Source organism: Rhynchophorus ferrugineus, unplaced genomic scaffold (assembly GCF_030347505.1).
Source record: "Rhynchophorus ferrugineus isolate W39M unplaced genomic scaffold, kcgeb_rfMv2 rfM3, whole genome shotgun sequence".
Taxonomy (NCBI): domain Eukaryota; kingdom Metazoa; phylum Arthropoda; class Insecta; order Coleoptera; family Curculionidae; genus Rhynchophorus; species Rhynchophorus ferrugineus.
In genome coordinates, this window is record NW_027472582.1 from 18,331,397 (window position 1) to 18,348,868 (window position 17,472).

General features: G+C 29.5%; 7 protein-coding genes, 1 long non-coding RNA gene and 1 other non-coding gene across 11 annotated transcripts in view; 7 read left to right on the forward strand and 2 right to left on the reverse strand.

The window, feature by feature from the left end:
• LOC143193998 (nucleoredoxin) overlaps window positions 1-3,995 on the forward strand; it is a 103,691-nt gene extending 99,696 nt beyond the window's left edge. The window contains exons 8-9 of one of the 2 annotated variants that reach the window (XM_076400525.1): window positions 614-811; window positions 2,852-3,995. In XM_076400525.1, the coding sequence (XP_076256640.1) occupies window positions 614-811; window positions 2,852-3,036 (383 nt within the window). In that variant the 3' untranslated portion in view covers window positions 3,037-3,995. The remainder of the gene's footprint in view (window positions 1-613; window positions 812-2,851) is intronic. The other variant, XM_076400526.1, reaches the window with a different exon arrangement.
• A 37-nt stretch (window positions 3,996-4,032) lies between these two features.
• LOC143194016 (18S rRNA (guanine-N(7))-methyltransferase) lies at window positions 4,033-5,495 on the reverse strand. Its single transcript, XM_076400554.1, has 7 exons — window positions 5,325-5,495; window positions 5,236-5,273; window positions 5,005-5,183; window positions 4,870-4,944; window positions 4,695-4,813; window positions 4,424-4,634; window positions 4,033-4,245 (listed from the first exon to the last, which is right to left on the reverse strand). Exons 1-7 carry the CDS (start codon window positions 5,358-5,360, stop codon window positions 4,082-4,084), a joined length of 822 nt encoding a protein of 273 aa, XP_076256669.1. The 5' UTR covers window positions 5,361-5,495; the 3' UTR covers window positions 4,033-4,081.
• An 80-nt stretch (window positions 5,496-5,575) lies between these two features.
• Window positions 5,576-8,451, forward strand: Cdc45 (cell division cycle protein 45). 2 transcript variants are annotated; one of them, XM_076400491.1, is made up of 10 exons: window positions 5,576-5,868; window positions 6,011-6,364; window positions 6,415-6,594; window positions 6,651-6,786; window positions 6,838-7,057; window positions 7,130-7,334; window positions 7,434-7,628; window positions 7,680-7,879; window positions 7,937-8,013; window positions 8,140-8,451. In XM_076400491.1, exons 1-10 carry the CDS (start codon window positions 5,818-5,820, stop codon window positions 8,202-8,204), a joined length of 1,683 nt encoding a protein of 560 aa, XP_076256606.1. In that variant the 5' UTR covers window positions 5,576-5,817; the 3' UTR covers window positions 8,205-8,451. The 2 variants fall into 2 exon arrangements, with proteins under 2 accessions (XP_076256606.1, XP_076256605.1); XM_076400490.1 differs by having other exon boundaries at window positions 6,651-7,057.
• A 432-nt stretch (window positions 8,452-8,883) lies between these two features.
• Window positions 8,884-8,955, reverse strand: TRNAP-CGG (transfer RNA proline (anticodon CGG)). Its single transcript has one exon. It is a non-coding gene; the product is annotated as a tRNA-Pro (tRNA).
• A 16-nt stretch (window positions 8,956-8,971) lies between these two features.
• Window positions 8,972-9,264, forward strand: LOC143194044 (uncharacterized). The gene is made up of 2 exons (XR_013005168.1): window positions 8,972-9,055; window positions 9,204-9,264. It is a non-coding gene; the product is annotated as an uncharacterized LOC143194044 (long non-coding RNA).
• Window positions 9,265-9,289: 25 nt separating this feature from the next.
• LOC143194037 (mitochondrial fission process protein 1) lies at window positions 9,290-10,074 on the forward strand (the record flags this gene model as incomplete). The annotated part of the gene is made up of 4 exons (XM_076400589.1): window positions 9,290-9,338; window positions 9,410-9,537; window positions 9,714-9,889; window positions 9,955-10,074. Coding segments are annotated over 4 exons (354 nt in total), but the record flags the coding sequence as incomplete, so codon positions are not given.
• Window positions 10,075-10,145: 71 nt separating this feature from the next.
• Window positions 10,146-11,751, forward strand: LOC143194008 (DNA polymerase beta). Its single transcript, XM_076400541.1, has 7 exons — window positions 10,146-10,317; window positions 10,370-10,569; window positions 10,629-10,789; window positions 10,851-10,973; window positions 11,033-11,201; window positions 11,254-11,443; window positions 11,494-11,751. The coding sequence occupies exons 1-7, from the start codon at window positions 10,251-10,253 to the stop codon at window positions 11,586-11,588; spliced, it is 1,005 nt and encodes a 334-aa protein (XP_076256656.1). The 5' UTR covers window positions 10,146-10,250; the 3' UTR covers window positions 11,589-11,751.
• A 956-nt stretch (window positions 11,752-12,707) lies between these two features.
• Window positions 12,708-14,223, forward strand: LOC143194010 (DNA polymerase beta). Its single transcript, XM_076400542.1, has 7 exons — window positions 12,708-12,789; window positions 12,842-13,041; window positions 13,101-13,261; window positions 13,323-13,445; window positions 13,505-13,673; window positions 13,726-13,915; window positions 13,966-14,223. Exons 1-7 carry the CDS (start codon window positions 12,723-12,725, stop codon window positions 14,058-14,060), a joined length of 1,005 nt encoding a protein of 334 aa, XP_076256657.1. The 5' UTR covers window positions 12,708-12,722; the 3' UTR covers window positions 14,061-14,223.
• A 942-nt stretch (window positions 14,224-15,165) lies between these two features.
• Window positions 15,166-16,682, forward strand: LOC143194011 (DNA polymerase beta-like). Its single transcript, XM_076400543.1, has 7 exons — window positions 15,166-15,247; window positions 15,300-15,499; window positions 15,559-15,719; window positions 15,781-15,903; window positions 15,963-16,131; window positions 16,184-16,373; window positions 16,425-16,682. Exons 1-7 carry the CDS (start codon window positions 15,181-15,183, stop codon window positions 16,517-16,519), a joined length of 1,005 nt encoding a protein of 334 aa, XP_076256658.1. The 5' UTR covers window positions 15,166-15,180; the 3' UTR covers window positions 16,520-16,682.
• Window positions 16,683-17,472: the final 790 nt, after the last annotated feature.

A 17,472-nucleotide genomic window follows, 5' to 3' on the forward strand; every position in this document is an offset into this window, starting at 1 on the left:
TTAGATTGGATTAATAGATTTTAATAATTTTCTACAAGTTTTTTCCCATCATTGTATGTCAATAAAATGATGTATACAATTTTTCTGATGAAATTGAATGCAAAGCTGTTTATAAAGTATTAATCATCATCAATCCATGACTGACGCTAGAGGAAAGCGTATATAGTCTATCCAATAAAACAGCCAATGCACGTTATCAAAATATACGACATCAGCACGTCGCAATGTTGCCGCATTAATTTATAATTTTGGTTTGGTTTGTAAGCTCTAATTATTATGATTAAGGATTTGAATTATTTTGTAGACATTTGACAACAGAGTCGACCAATAGCAACACAAATAAATTTTATAGACTGATTCGGTTACATATTCCGACGCATCAGAGCACTCTCTCTCTCTTTTTAACTAGGTTAAAAGGAGAAGAAATAATCCGCTCCGAGTTTAAGACGAATTTTACATTGTTACAAACTGAAACTGGCAGTTTCTGATAACCATAATTAAAATTAAACTCATATCATTAAAATTGTAATCTTATAACAATTAATTACGTGGTACTAATAACAATTGATTATTGCCTCTAGCGATATAAATGGATAACATTATTTTGTTGCAGATACAGAAGACACTGAATTACAGTTTGCCGAATCTGTACTGATACCGGCAGCCAATAATTATTACAAAACCAACAATATAAACTACTCTTCGATGTTTGAAGATCGTCTATTTTCTGCATGCGACCAGGATGACTACTTTTTACAGTTTCTTGTAGGAACCGATAGCGAATCAACGGATATTCTTAGAGATCTAATAGGTTCGTAATCGAATGATAGGGTAAAGAGTGATTTAGATTTTTTCATGTGTTTCAGAATAAATCTTAAACCCTAATCAGTGATATAACAGGTCAATTGAAAAGTCCCCGGCATGACACATAGATGGCGCTACAAGCATTACATCCATATCTTTTTTATTTACCCCATCCCTCAAAAGATGCGTGTATAAATTTGACAGCTGTCGGATCATTAGTTTGTGACTTAAGCAACTTTTGTTATTGTGAAAAAAAGTGGATAAAAAGACATTTCGCTTGTTGATAAAATATTACTTTTTGATGGGAAAAATACAGTTGAAGCAAAAACTTGGCTTGATGCCGAATTTTCGAACACTGCCCCAGAAAAATCAACCATCAAGGATTGGTATGCTAAGTTTAGACCTGGTGAAATGAACACCGAAGACGGTGAACGCAGTACGCACAAAAGAGGTTGTTACCGACGAAAACATTTAAAAAATCCACAAAATGATTTTGAATGACCATAAATTGAAATTGAACGAAATAGCAGACACTCTAAAGATATCAACTGAACGGGTACATCATATCATTCACGAATATTTGGGTATTAGAAAGCTCTGTACAAAGTGGGTGCCGCGCGATCTCACTTTTGTCCAAAAACAACGACGAGTTGATGATTCGAAACAGTGTTTGAAGATGACCAAGCGTAATAAGCCCGAGTTTTTGCGTCGATATGTGACAATGGATGAAACATGGCTCCATCATTTCCCTCCGGCCAAGTCCAATCGACAGTCATCCGAGTTGACTGCACACGATGAACCCGCTCCAAAGCGTGGGAAAAGGCAACAGTCGGCTGGTAAGATTATGGCGTCTGTATTTTGGGATGAGCTTGGAATAATTTTCATTGACTACCTTGAAAAAGTAAGGACCATCAACAGCGACTATTACATAGCGTTATTAGACCGTTTGAAGAACGAAATCGCCGAAAACGGGGGTATTTGAAGAAAAAGAGAATGCTGCTTCACCAAGACAATGCACCGTGTTCAAAAATCCATGAATTGGGCTTCGAATTGAGCTTCCTCATTCACCGTATTGCCCAGATCTAGCCCCCAACGACTATTTCCTGTTCTCAGATCTCAAAAGAATGCTCGCTGGGAATACATTGTCGTCGAATAAAAATCGAAGAAACTAAAGCCAATTTTGAAACAAAGGACCAATCGTACTACAAAAATGGGATAGAAAAGTTGGAGGGTCGCTATAATCAGTGTATCACCCTTGAAGGGAATTATGTTGAATAGAAAAGCTAATTTTGCCAAAAAAATGTGTTTTACTATAGTAGGGGAGTTTTCAATTGATCTGTTATGTGTCATTCTGATCGATAACATTTTAATCAAGTGATTTTCATCAACCTCTTTTGAAGGCTGCTTTACACCATTAAAAAAGTTCGGTAATGACCGGAACAAATGATAATTGAGCGGGAGTGGAAACCCCAAAACTTCCTAGCCAATCTGACAGCTACTACAATACAATTAACATCTTTTCAATCCCACCAAACACGTTCCTTGCATCACCTTCCCTCACCAAACTTCGATCTCCATATTTTGCACATTATTATCATCGATCCAGTTTTCCTTCCTGCCTTCCTTCATTATCGTTCGGTCCAAATATGGCTCAATATCGTTTCATATCAATAGCGATTCACAAAGGAAAACTCGCTCCACTCAAATTCTCACCATTAACACATGTGGAACTCAAGTATCCATCCTCTTTAGTCATGGCAAAGTTCATCTTTAATAATACTAACACTCATCACCAGAAAAACTACACACTATTCGCTTTTCATAAACAATATATGACGATCGTAATAAACTTTGAAAAAGTATCTTATATCTAAAATGTTCTACGGACTGTTTTCTTTCAAATAAGTATTACTAGAGATATGCTATTTTAATCGAAATAAATTTTCCCAACTTGCACCAATGTCATCCAAACGTAATAAATTATAATTCTTTCAAGCATATTGTATAACCAGGAGTATTGATACTATTTGTGTTTAATATTTTCTAGGATTAGATGACGTAGTTCCCCTACTAGTAGCTATCGACATACCAAACCGACGATTTGCAACAATGGAATACGGTGTTGAAATAACAACAGACAGCGTCAACGACTTCGTGAGAAAATTCCAAATAAACGATCTACAATTCAAGGACATAGCGGATGAAGGCGTCGAAAACGTCGAAAATCTGTAATTGTGCTTATAATATAACATATGTTTTTAAATAATATGTGATATAATCACTTCTACTTCGAACTCAATATTGTTTCACTTTATATAATAGATAAATCAAATAATTTTTAATAGTTGCTCTTGCCTGATCTGTAAAATCTAAATATTATTTTCAATATTTTTCTCTACATAACATATATAACCTACTCACAATGTTTCTCGTAGTATTTTTCTGATGGTTACCAATTTATAATAAGAAGTTATTCAAAGTATTTTACTCTGGTTAGTGTAGTTTCATTACAACCATTCTTGAATGTTAAGTAATATTAGAAAAACACCGTTTCGTCTTCAATTAGCACTCAGCATAAAGTTGCTTATAGGTACATGGACCTTAATCGGCTTTGTTTTCTCAAAAGATTTTTATATCCCTACTTTAATTATGCATTAATTATATATGTAGGTTGATAGTGTTTCCGAAACTATTATTTAAACAATTCATTGTAAAAATATCCTTTAAAATATAACAGAAAGGTTTACAAATGCGAGAGACGAGTAGAAACCAAAAGTAATAACTGAAATATCAGTATCAAAAATATGTAACCAAAATACTCTATAGTATAAACTCTGAAAAGTAGTTATTCCTGTATGTATTGCCTTTTTCAGTGTTGGATGTGTTCGAAAATAAAAAGGGGCTGTTAAAATAAATAACATTATTTTTATTATTCTATAAAAGTATTAGTAATAGAATAAATCTACCAGTGAAAGCACCGAAATTTTTAATATTTTGGTCAAGTAGGCAGTAAACAAACAATTTAGCTTTTTGTTCTTAAAAATGAAAAGTTAATATGTATGAATAATAGTATTAATTGTTGAGTAGTACACAAAACCATAAATATAGCTGTAAAATTTTGTAAGTGTCTTGTTTCATGAAAATATAATTAAAAAAATTATAATATAAAGATGTTTTATTTAATATAAGAAGTGAGTGGAATTGTGTGGGAAATATATAAAATACAACATAATTTGATAATTTAATAATTAAATCATATAATTTTATAATCCTAAAATTAAAATCGTCCGCTTCTTTTTCTTCCTGTATATTTTGAATCTGGACGTACTTCCTTCCCTTGCCTACGCCTTCTCTCTTTCTTTTCCAATATCCATTCTCGGCGGCTCTTTAACGGTTTACCTCTTTGGCGTTTTATTTTCTCTCTTCTTGAATAATCAATACCTACAAAAATTTAAGAGATTTATTTTTAATATCACATTCCCAGAAACAATAACTTAAATCTGGTGCCTTAGTCAGATCGATCAACCTGATGGCATTACAGTATGTTAAAAAGGATTACATATATACATCCAAAATGATTCCCCTCAACTTCAACTTTATTTATTAATCAGAAACTGACCACTACTTTCTCCTTCTGTTCCTAGACCTTTAGGTAAAGGCATATTTCCTCCAGTCATTAGTACCAAGAAAAATTTCTTAGCTTTTGTAGAATTAGGATAATCAACAACTACACCACCATAAAAGCCAGCCTTCATTGCCTGTGTGGTTACTAATTCCATTTGTTCACCATTTTCTGGGTAGAATTGTAAAACAGCTCTAGCTGACCTACTCTAAAATATAAACAATTTCAAATTATTATAAAGTCAGGCATCGACCAATATAATACCTACTAAACAAGCATATAAAGTACTAAAAAACTTATAAAGCCTTTGGACAGGTTTATGATGTGATTTATCTGCATTACATAGCCACTGCAATGCAGATATTGATATAGCACCATCAAAAGCACCTTTAAACAACATTATTATTCATATTGCATATTAGACTCATATTATTTTTAATAACCTGCTTTAAATGGGCAGCCCTCTCCCATATCTGCTAATAATAAATCACCTTCAACTTCTCTTTCTAAAGCCACATCTAAAAATAAATATTCGACACTTATAAAATAATAGAATACTTCATAATTCAAAGACTAACCTAACATAGCTGTAGATATATCCATTCCAACCCAATAATGTCCATTTTCATCTAAAACACCTCCACTGAGTCCTGATCCACAACCAATATCTAATATGAGACTTTGCTTGTCTTCAGGTAACAGTAACAATTCAATTGCTCTTTCAGACATTTGTTCCTGAATCTCAATGATACGAGAACTAAAAAAATTTGATTAATAATAAATCATAAAAACTATATAAATAAACTTGCTTTTGTGTATATTTTTTGGCTTCTGTTTCATTGTAAAACTAAAACAAACAGCATTATTAAAAACATAAAAACAATTATTGATAACTTACTATTTCAGGAGGAGCTAGGTGTTCAGGTCGAGACATAATTGACACTGTACCAGTATTTCTAAGCAAAATGGTATTTGATATTTGTTATTCGATAAAATGTTATAGAACCGCACCATAGAAAAGTCGCACATACAATAACAAAAACTATAACCTCAAACTGGAACGTGCCGAAAGTGATTCGTTTTAAATATTATTGTTGGCAAGCATGAATTTATTAAAGAAGTAAATCATAAATCCCTAAATAATAAAATATGATTTGATGTTTTTGTAGAAATAATTCTAGTGTTTTTTATTGTTTATATTAAACAGTCAATTTACTTTAATTTTTTGTTGCTTTTGTTTTATTATATAATATGAGATAAAATAAATTTGTAATAGATGTTTTAATTATTTTCTTCTAAATGTCAAAGAACTTAAAACCTTCAAACGGTTTTGGCGGTTGTAAACCAGGTTATAATATGGTTATAATGTAATAAATGTTTAGTAATTTATCATGTATGTTGAGGATTTCAAAGCCGATTTCTATGAATTTTTAGCTGGGAAAGTAAGTTTTCATAACGTAACTATTTTTATATCTTGTAACATCGATTTCACTCTGAAATTGTTTAAATACAATTCATAAGCATGTATTTATTTTCAATAATCACTAAGCAAATTACGTAGTAAATTAGATGTTCTATTTTCAGAGAGTTTTTTTAATGGTTCATTATGATATTGATAGCATATGTGCATGCAAAATTTTGCAATCACTCTTAAGATACAGAAATATTCTTTACACTGTTGCTGTTGTGCAGGGATTAGAAGATTTAAGACGTGCATATAATGAAAACTATGAGGATGTAAAATATTTTGTCCTAATTAATTGCGGAGGAACTATAGATATAGTAGAAGATCTAGATCCACAAGAAGATATAGTATTTTTTATATTAGATAGCCATAGGCCCATAGATGTTTGTAATATTTACTCAACTGAACAAATTAGATTATTAACAGGTCCAGAAGAGGATGTATCAGTACCTGAATTTTCAGATTTATTTAAGGTATAATAATTTTCTATTTAATAATCTAAGTAAACCCAAATATATTTTAGTCTGACTCAGAATATGAAAGTGAATCAACTGATGATGATAGTGATAATGAGGGAAGAGCATCGAAAAGGCGAAGGTTAGCAGAGGAGGCAATCGAAAAAAGAAGAGAAAGAAGACTGTGGGAGGAAAATCGAAATAAATTATTATTTGAATACTCTCAATTTACATATTATGCCAGAGCGGTATATACTTTTTATGTTTGTTTTGGTAAAAAATTATATAATCCAAGCTTTTTCAGAGTGCTATTTGTATGTTTGAGTTTGCATGGAAGCTTAATAAAGAAGATAAAGATTTGCTTTGGCTAGCTATTGTTGCACTTACAGAGCAGTTATTATTTGGTAAAATTGAAAACACTCAGTATATACTAGAAATGGGTAATTTGCATATATATTTAAACAATCTTTATGTTAAGTACCATTTTTTAGAAACTTTAAGAGCCCATTGTAAGAGACTACAAAATAAGACTAATGATACAGATGTATTGACATCACTGAAAATATTGTTTGAAAAGGACCTGAGACTTACATTATATAGGCATTGGACTGTAGAGCATAGTATAAAATATTCAACATTTACAGCTGTAAGAATGAAGTTATGGACCTTAAAGGGTGATAAGAAGATACATGAATTATTAGCAGATATGGGGTAATACCTTATTATTATAATTTCTGCATAAAAACTAAGTATATTGTATAAGTCTTAATTATATTTTTATAGATTACCATTAGCACAGAGCAGACAACATTTCAAATCAATGGATCTTCAGTTAAGGAAGGAGTTTCACAGTTCATTAGAAAAATTATCAGAAAAGTATGGCTTACAAGATATTGAATTCACTTCTTTCATACTACAGTATGGTTATCAACACAAATATTGTGCGTCAGATATAGTGTTTGCATTACTGGCAATTTTGGAAGCATCAGTAAGTTTAATAGTACAGTGAATACAGTTGTATTAAATAATAAAAGTAACTTCTGATTATGCTTTTTATGCAATTTTTTTCACTAGTATTATATTACAGCCAAGAGATAAGAAACCTGAAGAATTATTTAATCAAACATTAGATTGTTTATCTAGAAACAAAAAGGACGTTATTGATAATGCTATTGAGAGGGCAAAAATTGTGGCTAAAACATTGTTCAAAACTGTGCAAAACGCACTAGATATGAAACAAATCATAAATGCTGGTCCATTTGTGTATTATATTATTCAGGAAGTAATATTTTATTCCAAAAATTGTGCAACATAATATATAACATTTTTGTAGGGTTGTATAGATTGGTATATGTTCTCCCACTTACACATATTGTCTATGCTTGCTCAGTTTATCTTAAAAGCCTATGTTAGTATGTCAAGGAACAGAAAAGCCGCAAATCTACCTCTTATAGTATCTGTACCAAAAAATATTGAAAATGGTACATGCATCTTAATTGGTATACCACCTGTTTGTGAAAATTCACCAAGAAAGTGAGTAATTTTATCCAAATGAAAATAATTTATATCTGTATATAATTAATTTTCTAGTTTCTTTGGTAAAGCATTTGAACAAGCTTCAGAGAAAATGAACTGTGAAACTAACTGTGATTATTTTGATACATCATGTAAGTATATTCATATAAATTAAAGGTCAATTCTGCAAATTACTTATCTAACTGTTAATTCTATTATTTGGTTGTTATTAAGGTACAGTTTATAATTACAATTAATTATTTTGTATTATCTTACAGATTTTGAAATATATACAAAAGATCGGACTAGATTTTTTGATGCCCTTGCCGCCCTGTTAAATTAATTTCATTTTGCTGTTTATTTCTCAAAGCCAACTTTATCAATTATGAAGAAGAGAATGCGTGTTATGATTTTGTGTCTTGTGTTTTATGTTTTTTAAATTATTGATAGTTTCAATTAATTTTTTAAACTATTATATATATATGTATTGTAAAGTGAATATCATCCACAGCAAAATAAGGTATTTTTTAATTTATTCTAATCAATTGTACAAAGTAGCATACAAAACAATAAACTTTTTTACTTCAACTGTGTTTAATTATATTGGTATATTCTGGTTTTATAATATTGGATTTGTGTCAGTAAAATATCTTCATTCGCGTTCCTTGAGTTAAGACTATTTAACAGCCAGTTGTACTGATTCTAAGAATGCAAGATATATATATATATATATATTTACAGCTTAGTTGAAGATACATTACTATTTTCCTCCCAGCTATATTAATTCACTCTCTGTATTAATCCCACATTATTCTTATCAAATCAACCTCAAATTAGGAAATGCTTAAATTATTGATAATAGAGAATCAAAACATAAACTTGAAAATAAAAATAATTTTCATATTTATAAATTTTAAATTCAATAAAAAAAAAATTATAGATATTAGAAAAACATCTTCGTTATAGTTGTAAACTAATAGTGTGTCCTGGATTTATAATAAATACTTAAAAAAGTTCCAACCGGGCCTGTCCGGGATTTGAACCCGGGACCTCTCGCACCCGAAGCGAGAATCATACCCCTAGACCAACAGGCCGTTGTAAGTTCCTTTTGCGAAAATGTGTAATCTACAACTGTATTATGTAGTTTTCTAAAATCTTATAATATTAAAAATTATTAAAATACAGCTATTTCAGGTAATATTACGACACATAACATTTTATTCATATATTAATTTACAAAACTCATATTTTTCTAAAAGTAGTTAGAATATATTAAAATATACACCGAAAATAAATGCAATTCAAACATAATTAAAATTTCACTTTTTCATGAACATTATAGTTATTAATATTTTCTTGAACTTCTATTTGGTGGAACGCGGAACGCAGTCTCAGTATCAGCCCTTTAGAATATCAATGAGAAGATGACCGAGAAAAAAAAAAGATTTGTATAGGGATACTCCAGTAAGGTATTTAGGTATGTTTATCAACAAAAGGTCTTAAACCTTAAAGTCTTAAAAAATTAGAAAAAATTACTTTAAATTCTAGGGTATGCAAATGAGATAGGAGAGGCATTTAGATCAATTATAGGAACAAAATGGGTTAACGTAACATACGGAATAGCAACAGTATATGTTCTTGCCGACACAGCCGATAAAAGTATACATTCATTTAAGGTATACCATAAAACTATTTCATGTTTTTTTCTAGTATTAATGATTTTAAGCCATTATGAAAATTGACTCACAAAACAAATCACTAACCACGTGCCCAAACATCAGAATAATTAGATAGGCAACTAATAATATTATTTTGTTTTTTTTTCTTATAAGTAATGTTTAATTTTTTTCAGACAAATAAAAACGAAAAAAATCACATTACTAAAGTGGCTTTTACTACTACGGATACATTAATATGGCAACTACTAGCATCGGTGATTATTCCGGGTTTTACAATAAATAGATTATGTGCCTTTTGTAATTTGGGCTTAAAAAAATCTAAGGCGCTGCCTAAAAGTGGCCGTAAATGGTTAGTTACGGCTGTTGGTTTATCAGCAATACCGTTAATTATTAAACCTATTGATAATTTTGTAGATTTTGCACTCGATGAGAGTTTACGAAAACTTGAGCCAAAATAATTCTTTAGAGTACAAGTTGTATTTAGTAGACTCATTTTAGCTTATATTATTGTTTAAATAAAGTTGTTTACCTGAATATGTAGTTGCATACCCATATATATATTATATATATATATATATATATTTGACATTTGTGTAGAAATATCATTTTTAAATTGTTATAATCCCAAAGCACAGAAAAATTCTCAATATTTTGTGGTTATAATGAACTGTTAATTATCTTTTTTAATATTTTAAACACTTTTTCAAAACATGAGTAAACGAAAAGCACCAAGTCATGAAAATAATCTTAATTATGATTTCTGTGAATTTCTTACAGGTCTGAACAAAAAACCTTTAAAAAATAGAAAGTATACTATTAGTAATTTTAGAATTGGCGGAATACGAAAAAAACGTCAGTAGGAATATGTATAAATATAAAGCATATTCTAAAGCTGCAGCTACTTTAGCTTCGCATCCTACCAGAATAAAGTCAGGTAATGAAGCTAAAGCATTACCAGGTATTGGTGAAAAGATTTTTAAAAAAATTGATGAATTTCTTCAAACTGGCAAATTACAAAAGCTTGAAAATGTAAATAAGTTATGTATAATATGATTAATTATAAAATAACATTTCAAAATTTAATATAGATACATCAAGACAAAACTAGCCAAGCAATTAACCTCTTAACTAGAGTATCCGGAATAGGACCTGCAAAAGCTCAGAAGCTTGTTGATAGTGGTATAAAAACACTTGACCAATTGAGTAAACATCAAAATCTATTGAGCCATCACCAAATTGTAGGATTAAAGTAATTTGTGTGTAAAATCAGAGTGATTACTTATTTTGATTTTTTTGTATTTTAAATTCAGGTATTTTGATGATTTTGAAAAGAAAATACCTAGGACAGAAATTGAGGAAATCGAAAAAATATTAAAAGAAGAAATTAGCAAGTTAGATTCAAGATATACCATAACTATTTGTGGTAGCTATAGGTAATGTCACTCAAAAATAAACTTTCTATATTCATTATTAAAGTACTTTATGTCTTCAGAAGAGGTAAATCAGAAAGTGGTGATATTGATACATTAATTACACATCCAGATTATACCAGTGACAAAATTAACAAAAAACATAAATTTGTATTACAAATTATTGTAGATAGATTGAAAGATTGTGGAATGATTACTGAAACTTTATCACTTGGAGATACAAAGTTTATGGTATTATTATAATAGTTTAGGTAGCTTAATTCTATTAAATTATTTAATATAGGGAGCTTGTAAACTAAAACCAGCCCTTCCAACAAGAAGACTAGATATTAGGTTCCAACCATATGATCAATATTTTTGCTCTTTATTATACTTTACTGGATCTGACATATTTAACCAACAAATGAGAGCTCATGCTTTAGAAAATGGATTTACCTTGAATGAATACACTCTCAGACCTCTAGGAACAACTGGTATTTTTTTTTGTTATAGACTAAAAATGTATTTTATTTAAAATTTATAGGAGTTCCTGGTGAAGCAGTTGAAATCACTTCAGAAAAAGATATTTTTGATATTATTGACTATCCATATAAAAAACCAGTCGATAGAAATATTTAATTGTGTATGTGAATGATACTCATATAAATGTAAAAGAGCTGCTATAATATTACAGATTTTACAATATGGTGTATTGAATATTTTATATAAACTCTTAGTCCATATTAAAGACAACCAAAAAAGAAACACTGTCTAATAAATAAAAGAAAATAGTATTGCAATATATCTGTTGTTTCTATTTTTATAATGTGTTGGAAGCACTAGGCGTATCAAAGAGAATCACTGCCATATTTACTAATAGTGAAATAAGGACACTACTCGAATATAGCTCTAAAGACGATAAATGTCGATCAAAATAATGCAACCTCTCGCAGCGCTTAACAAAGTATTGCGAAAATCAGTAAGTTAAAGTGTTATTAATTTGGATAATGTTACCAGATTTGGGTCCCTCTGACAACTAATGCCTCAAAACTAATGCCTCAAAAAATACTTGCGAAGAACGTTTTTACCGGTCAACGAGGTAATAGCAAAATGTAATAGAAATGAAAACGCATCATCTATATTCAGCAAAAAAGAAGTTCGGAGTGATTAATTGAATAATAAAGTGTATTTCAAGACACAAAATTGTTTTGTACATTTTTTTATAGAAACCACAAAAATTATTAAATAATCCCCTAAATTAATGTGTTTAAAAATGCCAAACAAATGTTAACGGGCCTGTCATCTTTGGGACTTCGTAATAAAACCAATAATGAACAGTCAACTAAGCCTTGAAACAATTTCTTTTAACAAGTAATAAACAATAACAATTTAAAATTTACAATTATCAATATTTATCCGCTATTACAAGCAAAAATTTAAATCGAATGTTGCCGTCCTGCGATTGAAAGAGTGCACTGTTTCAATTCGTATTATGAAAGTCGTGTTTAAGTGAACTCTAGAATTCCCTTGCTTGTTTTTGTTTCAGAAATGTAGGTATTAAAGACGAACTTCGCACTGACCGGCCTATTATGGTGTAAAGCTGGCTTCTAAACATATTTTTATTTTGGAAATTATAAAATAAATACTTAGCATGTAATTGAAGTAACATCACATAATATAGACTACACTATCATTAAAAATAATAATTTTCTTAAGACATATGCATAAAAGCGATAATTATCTTTTTTAATATTTTAAACACTTTTTCAAAACATGAGTAAACGAAAAGCACCAAGTCATGAAAATAATCTTAATTATGATTTCTCTGAATTTCTTACAGGTCTGAACAAAAAACCTTTAAAAAATAGAAAGTATACTATTAGTAATTTTAGAATTGGCGGAATACGAAAAAAACGTCAGTAGGAATATGTATAAATATAAAGCATATTCTAAAGCTGCAGCTACTTTAGCTTCGCATCCTACCAGAATAAAGTCAGGTAATGAAGCTAAAGCATTACCAGGTATTGGTGAAAAGATTTTTAAAAAAATTGATGAATTTCTTCAAACTGGCAAATTACAAAAGCTTGAAAATGTAAATAAGTTATGTATAATATGATTAATTATAAAATAACATTTCAAAATTTAATATAGATACATCAAGACAAAACTAGCCAAGCAATTAACCTCTTAACTAGAGTATCCGGAATAGGACCTGCAAAAGCTCAGAAGCTTGTTGATAGTGGTATAAAAACACTTGACCAATTGAGTAAACATCAAAATCTATTGAGCCATCACCAAATTGTAGGATTAAAGTAATTTGTGTGTAAAATCAGAGTGATTACTTATTTTGATTTTTTTGTATTTTAAATTCAGGTATTTTGATGATTTTGAAAAGAAAATACCTAGGACAGAAATTGAGGAAATCGAAAAAATATTAAAAGAAGAAATTAGCAAGTTAGATTCAAGATATACCATAACTATTTGTGGTAGCTATAGGTAATGTCACTCAAAAATAAACTTTCTATATTCATTATTAAAGTACTTTATGTCTTCAGAAGAGGTAAATCAGAAAGTGGTGATATTGATACATTAATTACACATCCAGATTATACCAGTGACAAAATTAACAAAAAACATAAATTTGTATTACAAATTATTGTAGATAGATTGAAAGATTGTGGAATGATTACTGAAACTTTATCACTTGGAGATACAAAGTTTATGGTATTATTATAATAGTTTAGGTAGCTTAATTCTATTAAATTATTTAATATAGGGAGCTTGTAAACTAAAACCAGCCCTTCCAACAAGAAGACTAGATATTAGGTTCCAACCATATGATCAATATTTTTGCTCTTTATTATACTTTACTGGATCTGACATATTTAACCAACAAATGAGAGCTCATGCTTTAGAAAATGGATTTACCTTGAATGAATACACTCTCAGACCTCTAGGAACAACTGGTATTTTTTTTTGTTATAGACTAAAAATGTATTTTATTTAAAATTTATAGGAGTTCCTGGTGAAGCAGTTGAAATCACTTCAGAAAAAGATATTTTTGATATTATTGACTATCCATATAAAAAACCAGTCGATAGAAATATTTAATTGTGTATGTGAATGATACTCATATAAATGTAAAAGAGCTGCTATAATATTACAGATTTTACAATATGGTGTATTGAATATTTTATATAAACTCTTAGTCCATATTAAAGACAACCAAAAAAGAAACACTGTCTAATAAATAAAAGAAAATAGTATTGCAATATATCTGTTGTTTCTATTTTTATAATGTGTTGGAAGCACTAGGCGTATCAAAGAGAATCACTGCCATATTTACTAATAGTGAAATAAGGACACTACTCGAATATAGCTCTAAAGACGATAAATGTCGATCAAAATAATGCAACCTCTCGCAGCGCTTAACAAAGTATTGCGAAAATCAGTAAGTTAAAGTGTTATTAATTTGGATAATGTTACCAGATTTGGGTCCCTCTGACAACTAATGCCTCAAAAAATACTTGCGAAGAACGTTTTTACCGGTCAACGAGGTAATAGCAAAATGTAATAGAAATGAAAACGCATCATCTATATTCAGCAAAAAAGAAGTTCGGAGTGATTAATTGAATAATAAAGTGTATTTCAAGACACAAAATTGTTTTGTACATTTTTTTATAGAAACCACAAAAATTATTAAATAATCCCCTAAATTAATGTGTTTAAAAATGCCAAACAAATGTTAACGGGCCTGTCATCTTTGGGACTTCGTAATAAAACCAATAATGAACAGTCAACTAAGCCTTGAAACAATTTCTTTTAACAAGTAATAAACAATAACAATTTAAAATTTACAATTATCAATATTTATCCGCTATTACAAGCAAAAATTTAAATCGAATGTTGCCGTCCTGCGATTGAAAGAGTGCACTGTTTCAATTCGTATTATGAAAGTCGTGTTTAAGTGAACTCTAGAATTCCCTTGCTTGTTTTTGTTTCAGAAATGTAGGTATTAAAGACGAACTTCGCACTGACCGGCCTATTATGGTGTAAAGCTGGCTTCTAAACATATTTTTATTTTGGAAATTATAAAATAAATACTTAGCATGTAATTGAAGTAACATCACATAATATAGACTACACTATCATTAAAAATAATAATTTTCTTAAGACATATGCATAAAAGCGATAATTATCTTTTTTAATATTTTAAACACTTTTTCAAAACATGAGTAAACGAAAAGCACCAAGTCATGAAAATAATCTTAATTATGATTTCTCTGAATTTCTTACAGGTCTGAACAAAAAACCTTTAAAAAATAGAAAGTATACTATTAGTAATTTTAGAATTGGCGGAATACGAAAAAAACGTCAGTAGGAATATGTATAAATATAAAGCATATTCTAAAGCTGCAGCTACTTTAGCTTCGCATCCTACCAGAATAAAGTCAGGTAATGAAGCTAAAGCATTACCAGGTATTGGTGAAAAGATTTTTAAAAAAATTGATGAATTTCTTCAAACTGGCAAATTACAAAAGCTTGAAAATGTAAATAAGTTATGTATAATATGATTAATTATAAAATAACATTTCAAAATTTAATATAGATACATCAAGACAAAACTAGCCAAGCAATTAACCTCTTAACTAGAGTATCCGGAATAGGACCTGCAAAAGCTCAGAAGCTTGTTGATAGTGGTATAAAAACACTTGACCAATTGAGTAAACATCAAAATCTATTGAGCCATCACCAAATTGTAGGATTAAAGTAATTTGTGTGTAAAATCAGAGTGATTACTTATTTTGATTTTTTTGTATTTTAAATTCAGGTATTTTGATGATTTTGAAAAGAAAATACCTAGGACAGAAATTGAGGAAATCGAAAAAATATTAAAAGAAGAAATTAGCAAGTTAGATTCAAGATATACCATAACTATTTGTGGTAGCTATAGGTAATGTCACTCAAAAATAAACTTTCTATATTCATTATTAAAGTACTTTATGTCTTCAGAAGAGGTAAATCAGAAAGTGGTGATATTGATACATTAATTACACATCCAGATTATACCAGTGACAAAATTAACAAAAAACATAAATTTGTATTACAAATTATTGTAGATAGATTGAAAGATTGTGGAATGATTACTGAAACTTTATCACTTGGAGATACAAAGTTTATGGTATTATTATAATAGTTTAGGTAGCTTAATTCTATTAAATTATTTAATATAGGGAGCTTGTAAACTAAAACCAGCCCTTCCAACAAGAAGACTAGATATTAGGTTCCAACCATATGATCAATATTTTTGCTCTTTATTATACTTTACTGGATCTGACATATTTAACCAACAAATGAGAGCTCATGCTTTAGAAAATGGATTTACCTTGAATGAATACACTCTCAGACCTCTAGGAACAACTGGTATTTTTTTTTTGTTATAGACTAAAAATGTATTTTATTTAAAATTTATAGGAGTTCCTGGTGAAGCAGTTGAAATCACTTCAGAAAAAGATATTTTTGATATTATTGACTATCCATATAAAAAACCAGTCGATAGAAATATTTAATTGTGTATGTGAATGATACTCATATAAATGTAAAAGAGCTGCTATAATATTACAGATTTTACAATATGGTGTATTGAATATTTTATATAAACTCTTAGTCCATATTAAAGACAACCAAAAAAGAAACACTGTCTAATAAATAAAAGAAAATAGTATTGCAATATATCTGTTGTTTCTATTTTTATAATGTGTTGGAAGCACTAGGCGTATCAAAGAGAATCACTGCCATATTTACTAATAGTGAAATAAGGACACTACTCGAATATAGCTCTAAAGACGATAAATGTCGATCAAAATAATGCAACCTCTCGCAGCGCTTAACAAAGTATTGCGAAAATCAGTAAGTTAAAGTGTTATTAATTTGGATAATGTTACCAGATTTGGGTCCCTCTGACAACTAATGCCTCAAAACTAATGCCTCAAAAAATACTTGCGAAGAACGTTTTTACCGGTCAACGAGGTAATAGCAAAATGTAATAGAAATGAAAACGCATCATCTATATTCAGCAAAAAAGAAGTTCGGAGTGATTAATTGAATAATAAAGTGTATTTCAAGACACAAAATTGTTTTGTACATTTTTTTATAGAAACCACAAAAATTATTAAATAATCCCCTAAATTAATGTGTTTAAAAATGCCAAACAAATGTTAACGGGCCTGTCATCTTTGGGACTTCGTAATAAAACCAATAATGAACAGTCAACTAAGCCTTGAAACAATTTCTTTTAACAAGTAATAAACAATAACAATTTAAAATTTACAATTATCAATATTTATCCGCTATTACAAGCAAAAATTTAAATCGAATGTTGCCGTCCTGCGATTGAAAGAGTGCACTGTTTCAATTCGTATTATGAAAGTCGTGTTTAAGTGAACTCTAGAATTCCCTTGCTTGTTTTTGTTTCAGAAATGTAGGTATTAAAGACGAACTTCGCACTGACCGGCCTATTATG